Genomic DNA, 16,753 nt, shown 5'->3' on the forward strand with positions numbered 1-16,753 from the left:
TCTGTTTTTTATATAGCTATTTTTGTTATTATTTTGTTTCAGAACTGCTTAAAACAGGAGCAAGCCAAGTGGTCATATAGAAAATATATAACTCAGGTATTACATCATCAACTTTTACTACAACATAGACCAAAGGTGAGTCCCATCTTGTATCTTTGATATTTGAGCTAAATTTAAAAGTGCCAGGTGTACCAGGTAAATTTATTCATCATCTATTCAGAAAAATATATATTTTTTAAAAACAAATGATTCTTTATTCTAATCTAGTTAGCACAGTGGCTAGCATGTTAGGTCAAATGCTTGTCTGAATCTGACTTTGTCAAAACACAGCAAAATAACATATAACTTTATTTATAATTTCATGTGTACAGTTGTTGGTAACAAATTACAAATTGAAATGGTAACCCTAAATTGTTGAACAATTAATATAAAATACATTTCAATTCCAATTTGTGTAGTTGCACAAAGACAAATGACGTGTATTGATATTTTTATGAGTTTATAATTGATTAAATATTATAACGCGGTGACCTATCTAGGGCGGCCCACATTTTCATGACCTAAAAAAAAGCGGCAGTCACGCGGAAATGACGTCACATCATCTTCGTCGTCCTTTCTAGAAAAAAATGGCAGCTGTTGACATCGACGTGCCGGTTGATGCCGAGCCTCAGCTTCACAATGCGGGCGATTTGGAACGGTAAGAGGGGACGTTATTTGCCTCGAACTGCGCCTAATAATGTTGATGATAAATTGTATTGAAAACGTTTCAAGAGAGAAACACCGGCGTTGTGGACGAGTTTCCGACTCAACATTGCTATCTTTGATGCTAACCTAACAACAAGCATGCACCGAAAACCGAAATAACGATCAGAATCAGTTTCGGTTTTGTAACTAACATTGTAATTCTATATTTGTAACATTTCCGTTGAAGTCGACTATAAACCTCAATAGATTACTAGGTTTTGCGAAACTGTTTCTGTCACATGTTCGTCTTCAGGAATTTCAACAATTAGTAGCGTTTTAGAATGAAACAAACGGTGGCCAAATATCGGAAAAACGAGTAAAAAAGGGTTTGGGAATTGTAATCATCACATATTCAACAGCACTTATACGAGTTAAACGGTTCTTAATGTACGCACATGTCATCAGTTTCCCAAATCTCCCAAGCTATTATTATATCACTTTATTTATTTTTTTCCACTGCAAATGTATTGGCTGCCATTGACGGCGCTAGACGTCCATCCTTTTAGCCTGGAAGAGACTGTCAGTGAAAAATCAGACAAGTCATCACAGTCAGGTCACTGCCTCAAACGCAAAATATTACCGTGGATGTCAAAGCTTTTGTTTGTGTAAAATCCTTCATTTTCGACAAATGCCATTTTTCAAACCGGCCTTCACTAGAAAGCAGTCAAATAATTTCCAATTCCTGACTAGGTCAGTGCACGTAGGAGCAAATGTTGACTGCAACGAGATATTTTTGGCAGCTGCATAGCAGGTACTTCTTTTATGGAGTCAGTCCAGTCCAAATTTTTGCCATTCGACACGGTCATGACACAATTAGAGGAAGTGAGTGTTGCTCTCTAAATATAGAGAAAAGTCACTGACCACTCTTAAATTTGGGATCAATTTTCTCGTAGTCTAACTTCACTTTCTGCTTGTCGTTTCACCTTTTCAGTCAAGCCGAAGGCTTCAAAGAACAGGGCAATGCGTTCTACATCAAAAAAGATTACTCAGAAGCTTTCAATTACTACACAAAGGCAATTGGTAAGATAATTCCATTATTGCAGATGACTACCTTAGCGTGAAAATGAATCTGACGGTGTTTGTAATTTGGACTCCCAAGATACGTGTCCCAAAAATGCCAGCTATTATGGCAACAGAGCAGCCACCTTGATGATGCTATGCCGCTTCCGAGAAGCCCTGGAAGATTCCCAGCAGGCCGTGCGACTGGACGACTGTTTCATGAAGGTAGGTCGCTTTCGTTTTTGACCGGCTCCCGACCGGACGAGTCATTTTTTTTACCAGGCGGTTCCGCTCCTTTCCTCTCTCCAGGGTCATTTACGTGAGGGCAAGTGCCACCTGTCCCTGGGGAACGCCATGGCGGCCGTTCGTTGCTTCCAGAAGGTTCTGGATCTGGAGCCCAGCAACAGAGAAGCACAACAAGAGGTGAGAGTGCGTCTCCCTTGTTTTTTGGGGGGTGCGAAACGAGGCTCACAGGCATTTTCTTTCTAATTCCAGAACAAGAATGCAGAAACTCTCCTGGAATTTGAGCGACTGGCCGAGTTTGGCTTCGAAAAGCGAGACTTCAGAAAGGTTAAACGCATAACTGCAAAGTCACCACAAATCATTTGGGCCATAGGAGCTTTGAATTTCACTGACGGGTTTTTTTCTGTCTGTCGATGGTGAAAGACGAACCAGAATTGCTCTAAAAATGAAAACACGGGGGTCGTATCAACAAGCTTCCTAATACCTTTCACATTATTTCAACAGACAATAGAGTGCCGTGACAGTTTTAGCTTATTTAGTAGAGAAAATAATCGACGCTCATTCTTACCGTTTGTGATATTAACAGACGACGGGAACGCTTTGCCACCATTACCTTAATCCTTAAGACTTTATACCAAAAGTACCCTTTTTTTTTCTTTCCAAACCAGGTGGTTTATTGTATGGACCGGGCCTTAGCTCTGGCGTCGGCCTGCCACCGCTTCAAAATCCTCAAGGCCGAGTGTCTGGCACTCATAGGACGTTATCCCGAAGCTCAGTCCGTCGCCAGGTAGACACCAGCACCACCTTCATGTGGATTTTTCATAAGTTTGATCCAATTGCACGTCTTGGCCTTCCACTATTCACTAGCGATATCTTGAGGATGGACTCCACCAACGCCGACGCACTTTACGTCCGAGGCTTGTGTCTTTACTACGAGGACTGCATCGATAAGGCCGTGCAGTTTTTCGTGCAGGCTCTGCGCATGGCGCCGGACCACGAAAAGGCCCGGCTTGCCTGCAGGGTTAGTTGGGATGTTTTATTATTATTATTTTTTTTATAAAGACGTTATCGATTTTAAGACCGTGGTGATGTCTTTCAGAACGCCAAAGCATTGAAAGCCAAGAAAGAGGAAGGAAACCTGACATTTAAGAACAATAGCTACGAAGCCGCCTATCAGCTATATAGCGAAGCCCTCAGGATAGACCCCAACAACATCAAGACCAACGCCAAACTTTACTGCAACAGAGCCGCGGCAGGAGCCAAGGTAAACCAAGAAAGAAAGATTAATCAATGTACCAGGTTAAACGAAAGACACACATCATCAGGGAACAAATGAACGCTTTCTGCCAAGATACCGCTGTTTTCATAATGAGATTTCTTGCTTGGCCGTAGATGAATAAACAGAGTCAAGCCATCGAAGACTGCACCAGTGCCATCAAACTTGACGACACCTACATCAAAGCTTACTTGAGAAGAGCGCAGTGGTAAGTGCAACATAATGATTGGAAACCCACATATTAGCCCATATTTATTTTATTTTTTTAAAAAAACCTTTCACGGATTGTGGCCATTAGTTACGAACGATTACCGTATTTTCTCGCATATAAAAAGGTTCAATGCTCACAGTTTATTTTGTCTTGCCCCAGTTTCATGGACACGGAGCAGTACGAAGAGGCCGTCCGCGACTACGAGAAAGTGTACCAGACCGAAAAAACATCAGGTAGGCTTTTTATCTCCCCGACCAATCGACCGGCGGCGCCGCTTTATTTAAACGGCTTGTGCACGTCCAGACCACAAACACTTGCTAAAGACGGCCAAGTTGGAGCTGAAAAAGAGCAAGAGGAAAGATTACTACAAGGTGTTAGGCGTGGGCAAGAACGCCACAGACGACGAGATTAAGAAGGCCTACCGCAAACGCGCCCTGATGCACCACCCGGGTACGCGGCTTCAATTTTGCCATGCGGTGGATTTGGAAACGGCTGTGACTATTTTTATGATTATTTTTTGTCTATTGCAGACCGCCACAGTGCAGCCACTCCTGAAGTTCAAAAGGAAGAGGAAAAGAAATTCAAAGAAGTTGGCGAGGCCTTCACTGTCCTGTCGGACCCCAAAAAGAAGACCCGTTACGATAACGGCCACGATCTCGGCGACGACGGCACCTTCGACGGCGGAGGTATGCGATCCGTGTAGCCGCTAGATGGCGACATACGTGTTTGTTATTCCGCTCACGGGACCGTACAAATATTTGAAGAGATGAAAAAAAGATGTAAATTGGAGCTTGGTTTCAAAATATGATTACCTGTCTTTATTTCTACCTAGATGTGGACGCAAACAACATTTTCAGGGCTTTCTTTGGCGGCCATACTGGCGGATTTACTTTTGAGACCAGTGCAGCGGGTAAGGCTTTTATTTTGTACTGACTTGAAATAATTTGTGAAAAATAAATCAGATCATGCAAGTATTTTTTTTCACAAAAATATGACTATTCAAATGGAAAGTTTTTTTTTGGCTTGACTGTGATTGGAATTTTTCCCCAAAATTAGTATTGCTCTTGGGAATATATTTTCCAAATGAAAATGGAAAAAATATGATTGAATCATAGGACTATGGTTTCCTTAAAGTGCAAATATTATTATTGTGAGTGATGTAAAACTAAACAAAAGTAGCAAGTTTTAAGAATCAAGTTTTGACTTTATTTTAGTCTTTCTTTGCCCAAATACTGATTTTGTATCCTTTCATTTTTCCCCCCCTCAGATTCTGGACCTGGAAATTTGTTTTTCCAGTTTGGTTAAATATACAAAAGAACTTGGGAATTTAAATTGCAGCTCTTCGGTTACTGCCTTCAAGTTGTAGCCACACCTGAAATGTACCAATATTCTCCAGATTTTTGGATTCAATGCAAAATTGCTACTAAAAAGAACGCAATGCCACTTAAGTCAAGAAAAGAGCACCGTCGGATCTTGCTGCTAATGCTGACATGTAAACAACCGATTCCGTTGTTGTGCTCTTGTTAAGGTGCAAATGGAAGCATCGTATTAGATGAGTTTTAGATAAGCACGTGTGCTCATTTGGGTTGTTGTTTTTTTTTCCTCGTGGGATGAGCTTGTCAATAACAGACCTCAGGGCATCCTAACAAAGGACTTCCCTTACGCTATCATTCTTCAATGTAGATTTCTTGAATGTAAAGTCCATAAACGTTTCTTCTCCCCCACAGTCTTTTAATTCCCTCTGTTCTATTTATACATTTTAACCTTACATCCAAGTATTCATGTTTGCCATAAATACTGGAAGCAATAGCAAAAGCATTTCCAGGGACAAACGTGTACACTCACGTAGATTTAGACCGAAAATAATACGCAATGAAATTCAAAGATCAAAGTTGGATTGCATGCTATGTGAAATAAAGTACTTTTGATCACAGACACTCTTTTAAACATGTTTAAGGCCTATGAAAACTACTAGCAAACCGACTAATTCGTGTTTTGTATGATTTTATTTTTAAGTGTATGCTCAAGAGTCGTGTATTTCCTATAAATAAAGACTCTTAATTGCTATGCAGTACTTCCAAGTTGTTTATTAAGGATGTTAATATGAGAGTTTATATTGTATACCACATTATGTCCGTCTATGAAAATATTTGGTGATTCAATCAGTTAGAGCACATAATCACAGGATGTAATACATTATTTTTTCTATTTATAGGAGTGACCATTTATACTATTACATCACATTAAATGTTATGCTTTATGTTCTTTTTTTAAAGTAAATTAACTAAACTTTGTTTGGGCTAATTACCCTAATTTGAAATACCATCTGATTTTATAGTATATAATTAATATAGTAATTTAATATACATGACGATGCCATCTTGTCTGACGTCATCCTTTGATTTCTTTCAGAACGTCCGGTGACTGGCTGTGGGCGTGACCGGTGCGACCACATGACCTCGGCCGAGCCAATCAGAAGGCCGGGTTGACGCCTCGCTCAACTCGCCAGATTATGGTGCGACGACGGGCGAGTTCGGCGGCTGGCAACGAGCACGAGAAAGTTGCCCTATAATACCCACGTCGTTTTTTAACCTAGGGCGCTTCTTCTTAACTCGGGAAAGCCGCTGACTTTGTCGTCGAGGTAAGTGCGTGCATGCGTGCCCTCCCGGTGCTTGGACGACGCCCTCAATTGGTCAGCGTGGCCGCCTGACGTTAGCTAGTTTGTTAGCTTTAGTGACAGCTCGACGTTAGCGGGGATACGTGACGTGAGGTGATGCTCTTTATGATTCGTCATAGTGTAACTGCAAACATTTTGTCTTTTTGGCTTTTAAATACAACCACGTCTTGTTCATCCCTAAGTTTCCTTTTCTATTAGATGCAAACTAACCTTATAGTGGAGGGGCGAAAAGGCTCCCAATCTGAGAGATGCCAGCCAAAATAGTTTACTATACTCAATTTGAGAGTATTACGGCCACACGAAGATGACTGTCTTTGACATTCAGAAACACTAAGCAATACTTTCATTTAAAACCACTGTGCACGTCAACTTTTTTTTAATGCATTTGAAATTCAAAGTTACCAGCTACATAGTTTTAATGCCTTTTTATATTACAGTTTAAAAGTTGTATATAAAGTTTTGAATGGAAAAAAATCACAAAGGGACTACCTGCTATGACTTGATCGTCTATTCCTGTTGATTAAATGGGAGGGAGTTCATTGTAAACTGTTTCCTTAACACTTTGATATTTAAAATGATGACCCATCATGATATGGCACATCTGGTATTAAAAGTTGGAATCATACAATTGAACAATAGAGTTGGTGGTAGCAAATAATGTAAAGTCAACTAGTCTTTTCAAGTATGCATCAAACTAGGTCATATGAAATTTACATTTCTACTTTTCCTTTTTGTCAACAATGAAAACAACTCCACCCACCTCTGGGATTAATTTTGTAGCTACTCCGAGTTATCTGCATTCAGTAGCTATCATTATATCTCTAGTCAAATATTGAGATTAATCTTATCAGTCCTGCTCGTAAAAGTTGATCCCAAGACCAGTCGGGGTTAGTCGCAGACAAGTTTCGCCAGCCATCAACTTGTTCCACTTCCTTTTCAACCAGGGTTCAAACACTTGAGCAAGTTGGTTTGGAGAAAAAGCCGGTCTGACTGCATGTGGGCGAGGCCTCTGAATTCTGAAGTCAAAGCAATAGTAATCGTAGTAGTTAGACCAGTCAAAATAGTAAAATCCCATTGAGGTAATTTGCCAGCAGTAGTTCATTTTTTTTTCAATAAAGATGGCGGCTTTTGCAACAGTGCTTGCTTGGTTCAATACGCAGAGCAAGCCGCAATTGCAAAACCCAGAAAATGGTGTTGCTTATTGGTTTGTGGTCGTGCAGCCAATCATCAATGCTCAGCAGCGTAGAGGTATACAGTTGGCATTTTACAGAGCTGACTTTCAAGTCTCTTCTTAACGTTTCGTTGGCAAGATTGTTATGAAATTGGAGGTGGAACAGAGCGTTCCGTGTCAGCTGAAGGACAAACTGTCATCCTGGAAAAGGTCACTCCAGCGCTGCCATGTCGGCGAAGGCCATCTCGGAACAGACGGGCAAGGAGTTCTTGTTCAAGTACATCTGCGACTCGGCAGCTGTGCAGAACCGCTTCCGCTACGCCAGCGTTAGCGCCGAGAGCGACTGGACCCACCTGACGCAGGAGCACCCATGGCTGCTCACAGAGGTACCCAATCAATAGATGAACCACTATTTTTACAGTAACTTCTGCACCCTTATAATACTCAAATCCAAAAGACCAACGAACAGCCTTTTGTGTTTTTCTACCGTTACGTCAATGAGTCATTTTTACATGAACCGCACTCGCTATAGCGTGACATGGCTTACAATACCCAAGTTGAGGAAAGAAATGAACAACCTTCCTAGCTTTCTAACCCTTTTTCTGTTATTCCTTGGATTGCCATTGTTCTTTTGATTCATCTGCTTTCTCCCAACAGAGACTGGTGGTGAAACCGGATCAGCTTATCAAGCGACGTGGGAAGTTGGGACTGGTGGGCATCAACTTGGACCTGGCCGGTGTTCAGGATTGGCTCAAAAGCCGCCTCATGAGAGAAACCACGGTAAGTAAACTAGTCTGCTATCCGTGTAGGCCGTGTTGACTTTGGTTCCACCCCGGGCGTTAGCGTACATATACCAAAGTTGCGTGTTAGGTAATGTCTGTGTAGGTGCGTGATCTATTCTGGGCTAATATACATGGAAAGGTGCATTGCATTGCAACAGCAAAGGGAGGGTGGGGCTAGTGCTGTTTGCTAGCATTCAGGTTTGTGATGTGAAGTGTTTTTCCACAGGTGGGCAAGGCCAAAGGAGTTCTGAAGAAATTCCTCATTGAGCCCTTTGTTCCTCACAAACAGGCAAGTTGTCCCACGCGGATTGTTTTTGTTTTTCTTAGAATGGAAAAGTTGGTCAAATGATGACTAACCGCGAAAGCTTTAAAAGCTGTAAATGAGGTGGTTTAATTCACTTTAAGGGACAGAATCTTTCTGGAAACACTGGCTTTTATTGGCATTTTTCTCCACTGTTTGCTACACATCTGAAAAATCTCATTTGGTAGCTTTAACCTCATTGGCTGTCATTTTAGATGTCCAAACCATTTGAACTTAGAAAGGCTGGCAGCAAAATGAGCTCATTCACTGTAGTACATTGGTAAAATGTTGGGCACTTTGTTTAAAAGTGTCCTATGATTTTATTGTTCAATTGTGTATGACAATGATGAATGTATGTGTCAGAATGCAATCAATCCGCTATCTATCGACAACATTAAAGAACTGCCTTGTTCCGCCAGGACGAGGAGTTTTACGTGTGCATTTACGCCACCCGCGAGGGCGACCACGTGCTCTTCCACCACCAAGGCGGCGTGGAGGTGGGCGACGTGGATGCCAAGGCCCAGCGGTTGAGCGTGGCCGTGGGCGACAAGCTGAGCGAGGATCAAGTGACCAAGCGGCTGCTGGCGCACATTCCCCACGAGAAGAAAGAGTGCGTATTGACCTCCGTTTTGATGGGGAGCATTCCGCCCTCAGTTATTCACTTTACGGCATGCGGGTCAGCTGATCCTTAATCGTGTCGATGTTGTCCTCACAGGGTCGTGGCCAGCTTCGTGGTCGGGCTCTTCGCCCTTTATGAGGATCTGTATTTCACATACCTGGAGATCAACCCATTAGGTAAGAATGAATGTCATAAAAACATTTAAGAAAAAAAAGCCAATGTTTGGATGAAATAGTTTCCAATAACTTGACTTGATGCATGTTTGAGTCACGAATTGGTCTAATGTTTCTCCTCACAAGTCGTCACCGGAGATGGCGTTTACGTCCTGGACATGGCGGCCAAAATCGACGGCACGGCCGATTACATCTGCAAGGCCAAGTGGGGCGACGTGGAATTCCCGCCGCCTTTTGGCAGGGAAGCTTATCCGGAGGTGAGAATGTGAAGGACAGACCGTAAGAACATTTTGACCGTCGCCGGGTATCTGTGAGCAACGTTTCAAAGAATTTCTCAGTTCAGCCTACTAAATGTAGGAAGTTTAATTTTGTATCCACTGTACAATCTTTGGCGTAGGAGGCTTACATCGCTGACTTGGATGCCAAGAGCGGGGCCAGTCTCAAGTTGACGTTGCTGAACCCTCGGGGCAGGATTTGGACAATGGTGGCAGGGGGCGGTGCTTCTGTTGTGTACAGGTACACTTTAAGAGGTTAAATGCTTTATTTTGTGGGGGCGGAGGCAAAAACTTAGCTGAGCAACATCCTTTCTCTGCGCATACAGTGACACCATCTGCGACCTGGGCGGCGTGGACGAGCTGGCAAACTACGGCGAGTACTCCGGCGCGCCCAGCGAGCAGCAGACCTACGACTACGCCAAAACCATTCTCTCGCTCATGACCCGCGAAAAACACCCCGAAGGTCCGCCCGTTCGACACGCTCGTGCTCGTTACCCAAGTATGTGACTCTTGGTGTTGTATTTCAAGTGGCCACATCCCCCTTTTTGTGTCGTCCTCCAGGCAAGGTGCTGATCATTGGCGGAAGTATTGCTAACTTCACCAATGTAGCCGCGACATTCAAGGTATATAGCCGTGTGCGGTCGATTGGTCGCTGTCTTTTGGTCGCCCGGACCGCGACAACGGGCACCAAAAGACCGGCGACAAAACAAGGTAAAACAACACGGTCTACGCATCAATAAAAGCCAACAATGGCCATGAGCAGTTTCACTGAGCCGACGTGTGAGTGTAGAAGAGTTTGGATGTACATGCGTTGTCCCTTTAAGAAGCTACGTCAGTCAGTATTAACAAGTTCTCCGACAAAAACAATAAAAGTCCGGCAAATTTGGAGCTTTTCTTTAGCATAATAATTAATAGGGCATTAAGTATGACTAAATAGTCATTCACAGTTTGTATTTAGGTAATTTGAGCAATGATTTAAATGGTAATTAACAATAACCTTCCGGGCGACCAAAAGACCTGCGACCAGTCGACCGTGTACCGTATATAGCAACTTGCTACATAGCTAAGCTAAGTTCACATTCTAACATTGTGGGCTTTCTGATTTCTGTCCTCAGGGCATTGTCAGGGCTATCAAAGACTACCAAGGTCCTCTGAAGGAGACCGAGGTCACCATCTTTGTTCGTCGGGGCGGGCCCAACTACCAGGAGGGACTCAGGGTCATGGGAGAAGTGGGTGAGGTGACACGATACGCCACGGCACCCCACGGCACACCTCACCTTTGCTAGCATTGGACCACCATCCCTCATTAATCATCTTTTCTTGTTTCAGGAAAGACCACTGGGATTCCAATCCACGTCTTTGGCACAGAAACCCACATGACGGCCATTGTGGGCATGGCAATGGGCCACAAGCCCATCCCCAACCAGCCGCCAACGGACGCCCACACGGCTAACTTCCTGTTGAATTCAAGCAACAACGTGATGGTATTTTTTAGGCGGAGAGGTCAGCGTGACATATTTGTGGTAAACGCGTCCTTTCTTGGGTCTGCCAGACTCCGGCCACGACCCGGACCGCCTCCTTCTCCGAAGCCAGGCCGTCCAACGACGTCACTCCTGCCAAAAAGTCCAAAGCGGGTTCCCCGGGAGGTATTTGAACCCGCCACTGCTCTGCGTCTCCTTCAGCTTTCACGTCCGCTTACCTTCTTTGTTCCTCCCCTTGATTCATTTCTTCTACTTTTCCTTTTTTTTTTTCCCCCCCCTCCCGACCTGTCCGCTCGCTCATCTTTTTTTCCCCCGTGCTTATGTCTCTAAGACCCTCTTCATTCTTTACTGTGGCCTCTGAAGAATGTGGTCACGTGTTGGAAAGGTAAGTTTTGGGTTTGCCCCGCCCCCCCTTGCCGCTGCTCTGAATTCACGCCCTGCTTTACAGAGCATTCTACGCCAAAAAGGCGGGTGCTTTTTCATCACCGCAGTCTCGAAAACTCTCGCTAAATCGTACGGTTTAAGGCGCTGCTTCACTGGTGTCAAACTCGCGGCCGGGTGGTATTTGGGGCTGAAAACTGATTTTTTTTTCTGTTTTGACTTCATTTTGTTTTGTTCACAGTCCATTCATTTGATAGTCGATGAATTGCAGTTTAATCCTGGAAGGAAGCCCTGTAGTTTCCAAACATAGTAACTACTTTGTGGCCCGTGACAAAAATGAGTTTGACACCCCTGCTGTCTTAGTCAAAATTGCTTTTTATTCCCAGAAGGTGAATATACTATAAATAGTTCCACTCAGTCCAGCCACGCTGGGCTTTGCATGAAGTATTTGCATTCTGGAACGTTTGAGGAAGTTGCACTCATTGTTTTCTCTTGTTTTTATCGTCGGGTCCCGTGGGCTCGCTCGCAGAAGTGCAGGCCTCATCGGGCTGCAACGGAGGTACGAAAAGAAAAGGCTCTTGGTGTGTTTTCAACTCAAACCTTGTCTGCCTTGTCTTTTTTTGTGGCTTTAGACGCTTTGTCTGTTTTACCCACTTGGTGGACGAGCTAGCGGTCCTTGGAAGAGAGTGCTGGGTGGGCCATGTGTTTGATTCCTGGGCCTTTCGGTGGCAACCTCTTAGACAAGAGTGCTCCCAATGATCATGCAGTAGTAGAAATAATTTATTTACATATTCTCAGTGTGCTGCTTAACCAATTTGCAACCAAATGGTTCATGCAGAATATTCCACACGTGTTTTGCAAGGTAACGTTGGCTATTGACAAACAGGTCAGGACCCTTAACCCTTGCACTGCCATTGTTTTCTGGATTGACCAGCTTCTATCGCCGTCAATGGCAGCCGTAGTGTTAAACTGCTGCTCTGCAGATAATATTCACCTAAAGTGTGTCAGAAGATGAACTGTTTGGATCAACCTCGCGTCTGCTGTGACTTTCCTTTGTGCTGTTTGGTGCTTCCTAACCAGCCCAGCTTGCATTAAACCCTGTCTTCTGTTACTGGAAAAAAAATGCAATGTTCTTGTGCTCTTCTTCAGCCAAAGCCACCACGCTGTTCAGCAAGCACACCAAAGCCGTGGTCTGGGGCATGCAGACGCGAGCCGTGCAAGGGATGCTGGACTTTGACTACGTGTGCTCCCGGGATGAACCCTCCGTCACCGCCATGGTTTACCCCTTCACGTAGGCTACCGCGTCTAAATTGTCAGTCGGCCAAAAGGCCCCCTCTTTAATGGACGTTTATTCACTGAATAGTGGGGATCACAAGCAGAAGTTCTACTGGGGACACAAGGAGATCCTGTTGCCGGTCTACAAAAGCATGGCCGACGCCATGAAGAAACACCCCGAGGTGGACGTGCTGATAAGTTTCGCGTCCCTCCGTTCCGCCTTCGACAGCACGGTGGAAGCCATGCAGCACCCGCAGGTAGGTTATTTTTATTTTTTCAACAGCTAGGTTGTTCGCGGGCATGAATGTGTTTTGTTGTTGGATTAGATTCACACCATCGGCATCATCGCGGAGGGCATCCCCGAAGCGCTGACTCGGAAAATCATCAAGATGGCGGACGAGAAAGGCGTCACTATCATCGGGCCCGCTACGGTAACCACGCCGAGTTGTACTCTTGTGAATAAAACGGGGTGTGGATTAGAACGCAGTGTTGTGTGACGTTACCAGATTTGGGGAAAAAGTGGCTAAAGTAAAATGAATCGTATATTCCGCACTACAGCGCACGTTTTGAATATTGCAAAATCTGACGGCGTCACAGCCAGTGTGAAATTACCAAAGCAAGCTTACTTTAAAAAACAAGACCACTGCTAGTATGAAAAAAAAATCCACTTTAGCTTGACTGCCTAGCTTGCAGCTTAAGTGCTAGCAGCTTCATCGGCATTAATATGGCAGCTTTTGCATAGCACTTTTCAAACCCGGATGATCACGCATTCAATGGTTTTGTAGTGGCGCTAAGCAGTACACTTTGACTTGAAATCTCACACACTACGCTCAATCAGGTTGGCGGAATCAAACCAGGCTGTTTCAAGATCGGCAACACGGGCGGTATGCTGGACAACATCCTGTCCTCCAAGCTGTATCGCCCCGGTAGCGTGGCGTACGTTTCGCGTTCGGGGGGCATGTCCAACGAGCTCAACAACATTATCTCTCGCACCACCGACGGCGTCTATGAGGGCGTGGCCATCGGAGGAGACAGGTACGACGCCTTGGCTGTTCTCCCGTTTCTATCGTCTCCGTGACTGAATATGTTTGTTTAGGTACCCTGGCTCCACCTTCATGGACCATGTCGTCCGCTACCAGGACACTCCGGGCATTCAGATGATTGTGGTGCTGGGAGAGGTACAGCGGAATTTCACATTTTATCTATCTATCGTGATGAGTACGATTTATTTTTAATAACGTGCTTAAACTATTTCCTATATTCATTCAGATTGGTGGAACTGACGAGTACAACATTTGTCAAGGGATTAAGGAGGGCAGAATTACCAAACCGGTCGTGTGCTGGTGTATCGGAACGTGCGCCACCATGTTTGCATCAGAGGTTTGTTTGATGGCTGAATTTGTAAATAAAATAGTTTGTTTTTTTTCCCCTTACTACCCTGAGTCTCATTTGGATGACATTTTTCCTCCCGCTTGATCAGGTTCAGTTCGGTCACGCCGGCGCGTGTGCCAATCAAGCGTCGGAGACGGCCGTGGCCAAGAACCAAGCCTTGAGGGACGCCGGAGCCTACGTGCCCAAGAGCTTTGACGAGCTGGGTGACGTCATCAGGTGAAGAGCGCTCCTTCCCAACCCATCTTGACGTTTGAATCGCTTTTAATGGCTTCTTCATCCGATAAAACAGGACGGTTTATGATGAACTGGTGGCCAGCGGGACCATTGTTCCCGCTCAGGAGGTGCCGCCCCCAACGGTACCCATGGACTACTCCTGGGCCAGGGTAAGAATCTTCATTCCTAAGTGGTTTTGTGCTTTGGAGCACCACCTCATGGTTATGGTTGCTCGCTCTCTCCAGGAACTGGGCCTTATCCGTAAACCCGCCTCCTTCATGACCAGCATTTGTGACGAGCGAGGTCAGGAGCTCATCTACGCTGGCATGCCCATCACTGAGGTCTTCAAAGAGGAGATGGGCTTAGGAGGAGTGCTGGGACTTCTCTGGTTCCAACGCAGGTTTGTCAAAATGAAGAAAAAAAACACCACCAAGCTCTGTATTGATCGTATGAGTCATTTTTGATATTTTAACGGCTCCAGGTTGCCCCGCTACGCCTGCCAATTCATCGAGATGTGTCTGATGGTGACGGCCGACCACGGGCCCGCCGTCTCCGGCGCCCACAACACCATCGTCTGCGCGCGAGCCGGCAAAGACCTCATTTCCAGCCTCACGTCCGGCCTGCTCACCATCGTCAGTACTCGTCACGTGACTTGTTTTTATTTGTTTTTTTCTTTTTCGAATTTTTGTCTTCAAGACTTTTGTTCTTCCTTCCAGGGCGACCGTTTTGGCGGCGCCCTCGATGCAGCCGCCAAACAGTTCAGCAAAGCCTTTGACAGCGGCATGCTGCCTATGGAGTTTGTCAACAAGATGAAGAAGGACGGAAAGCTCATCATGGGGATTGGACACCGCGTCAAATCGGTAAGCGTCGAAGATCTAAATGTTTGTTGTTGTACCGTAACCACGAACGTTAGCATTAAGCTAGTCGGCACTGGAAAATTGCTCTGCAAAATGGCTTGACGAATTCATCAAACTTTGCAGATCAACAACCCAGACATGCGAGTGCAAATTTTGAAGGACTTTGTGAAGCAGCACTTCCCTTCCACTCAGCTTCTCGATTACGCTTTAGATGTGGAGAAGATCACCACCTCCAAGGTAGTAACCATTAAAAGGAAGCCAGGCCGTTGACTGGCCAAGTGTTCCCGAATCCTTCATCTTTTCTATTGACCTCAGAAACCTAATCTGATCCTCAACGTCGACGGTCTCATCGGCGTGGCTTTCGTGGACCTGCTCAGGACGTGTGGCGGCTTCACGCGGTAAGAGCCGTTTGAAAGACGCCACGGCTAATGCCGAACGGGAGCGTTGTGCGGTAACGCTCAAGTATCGTCTGACATGTGACCTCCAGCGACGAGGCGGATGAATTTGTGGAGATCGGCGCCCTGAATGGCATCTTTGTCCTCGGACGTAGCATGGGCTTCATCGGTGAGTGCCGACATGCCAGCGCCAGCCAGGCTTTATTTCAACTCTTTTACTTACTACCATTTTCTCATCCCATTTTTCAGGACACTACTTGGACCAGAAAAGGCTGAAGCAGGGCTTGTACCGTCACCCCTGGGACGACATCTCCTACGTGCTTCCCGAGCACATGTCCATGTAACTCGCCATACGTTTACTCGTTCTCGCACTCCGCCTCCAAAAAGCGCATCGCGATTGACGGAGCGACGGAGTTGAAGCGTTCAGTCTAGTTTTTAACGGATGAAATGGGATGTCTATTTTTCCAATTTCCTTTTTGACAAATGTGTTTCCTTGTGGCCTGAGCACAAACGGCTCTTGGATTGCTTATGAATTTGGACCGACCGCATGGAGTCAGGCGAAATACCGTACTTTGTTTAGTTTGTATCAACAATCTTTATTTATTATAATAATGGTTTAGACCTTCATTTGGATTGTACGTCTTGGTACGTTTCTATCTTTTAATTTAAGGTCCGTTTCAGTGACTCGCACAGTGTGGTTGGTACCTTGTGTACCAGTGTTGCACCCACACTAGTATGGATACGGTCCTCAAAATGACATCCATGGTATTAGAAGGGGGGGAAAAAACGGTATCGGTGCAACACTGATTACTACTTGTACTTGGTAGTTTTGTTCATACTGCGCATAAAGTTACAGTGACTGGCTCTGATATTTTCACAAGCACAGACTTGCTGTATTTTATTGACAGTCATGGCGATACTTGGAGCGCCCAGTTTTTGTTTGTTTTTGTATTTTTAAGGTGGTACAGGATTGACTAAGACTGGATTTCTTCAAATTGCCTTCTGAGTTACGTTCAGTTGATGTAAAACCAAGTGAAGACTTGCATCTACTGTATTTGCTAAAAATGAAGAAGAAAAAACATGAAGTTCAGATTTGGGGAATTTCTAAACTAATTGCCAGTCTCTCACTTTAATGATAACTTTAAGACATTTATGATTTCATTATACTTATCACCTGCTTTTTTTTTAAAGCCTTGTTGCTTTTAACTGTGAAAATATGCTCTTTTTGTAATATGCTGTCATAGTAGTTTAATAAAGACCTTGTTGTTTTACTTTTCATTTTGACTGC

At 44.7% G+C, this 16,753-nt stretch overlaps 2 protein-coding genes across 4 annotated transcripts; both read left to right on the forward strand.

Annotated features, from left to right (window-relative positions):
* The first annotated feature begins 546 nt into the window (after window positions 1-546).
* On the forward strand, window positions 547-5,547 carry LOC144093174 (dnaJ homolog subfamily C member 7-like). Its single transcript, XM_077626495.1, has 14 exons — window positions 547-697; window positions 1,676-1,764; window positions 1,844-1,968; window positions 2,053-2,166; window positions 2,239-2,313; window positions 2,655-2,773; window positions 2,854-3,007; window positions 3,086-3,250; window positions 3,379-3,470; window positions 3,633-3,706; window positions 3,777-3,923; window positions 4,004-4,159; window positions 4,306-4,383; window positions 4,741-5,547. Exons 1-14 carry the CDS (start codon window positions 627-629, stop codon window positions 4,776-4,778), a joined length of 1,497 nt encoding a protein of 498 aa, XP_077482621.1. The 5' UTR covers window positions 547-626; the 3' UTR covers window positions 4,779-5,547.
* Window positions 5,548-6,011: 464 nt separating this feature from the next.
* LOC144092834 (ATP-citrate synthase) lies at window positions 6,012-16,743 on the forward strand. 3 transcript variants are annotated; one of them, XM_077625955.1, is made up of 30 exons: window positions 6,012-6,114; window positions 7,532-7,707; window positions 7,979-8,101; window positions 8,330-8,392; window positions 8,824-9,014; window positions 9,120-9,199; window positions 9,323-9,453; window positions 9,594-9,712; window positions 9,798-9,934; window positions 10,033-10,094; window positions 10,587-10,704; window positions 10,801-10,955; window positions 11,024-11,117; window positions 11,284-11,337; window positions 11,863-11,892; window positions 12,483-12,624; window positions 12,697-12,865; window positions 12,935-13,039; window positions 13,447-13,643; window positions 13,705-13,786; window positions 13,878-13,988; window positions 14,089-14,216; window positions 14,290-14,383; window positions 14,459-14,613; window positions 14,695-14,845; window positions 14,930-15,073; window positions 15,194-15,307; window positions 15,386-15,468; window positions 15,558-15,634; window positions 15,715-16,743. In XM_077625955.1, exons 2-30 carry the CDS (start codon window positions 7,549-7,551, stop codon window positions 15,807-15,809), a joined length of 3,363 nt encoding a protein of 1,120 aa, XP_077482081.1. In that variant the 5' UTR covers window positions 6,012-6,114; window positions 7,532-7,548; the 3' UTR covers window positions 15,810-16,743. The 3 variants fall into 3 exon arrangements, with proteins under 3 accessions (XP_077482081.1, XP_077482082.1, XP_077482083.1); XM_077625956.1 differs by lacking the exon at window positions 11,284-11,337; XM_077625957.1 differs by lacking the exons at window positions 11,284-11,337; window positions 11,863-11,892.
* The last annotated feature ends 10 nt before the right edge of the window (window positions 16,744-16,753 follow it).

Source organism: Stigmatopora argus, chromosome 18 (genome assembly GCF_051989625.1).
Source record: "Stigmatopora argus isolate UIUO_Sarg chromosome 18, RoL_Sarg_1.0, whole genome shotgun sequence".
Lineage (NCBI taxonomy): Eukaryota > Metazoa > Chordata > Actinopteri > Syngnathiformes > Syngnathidae > Stigmatopora > Stigmatopora argus.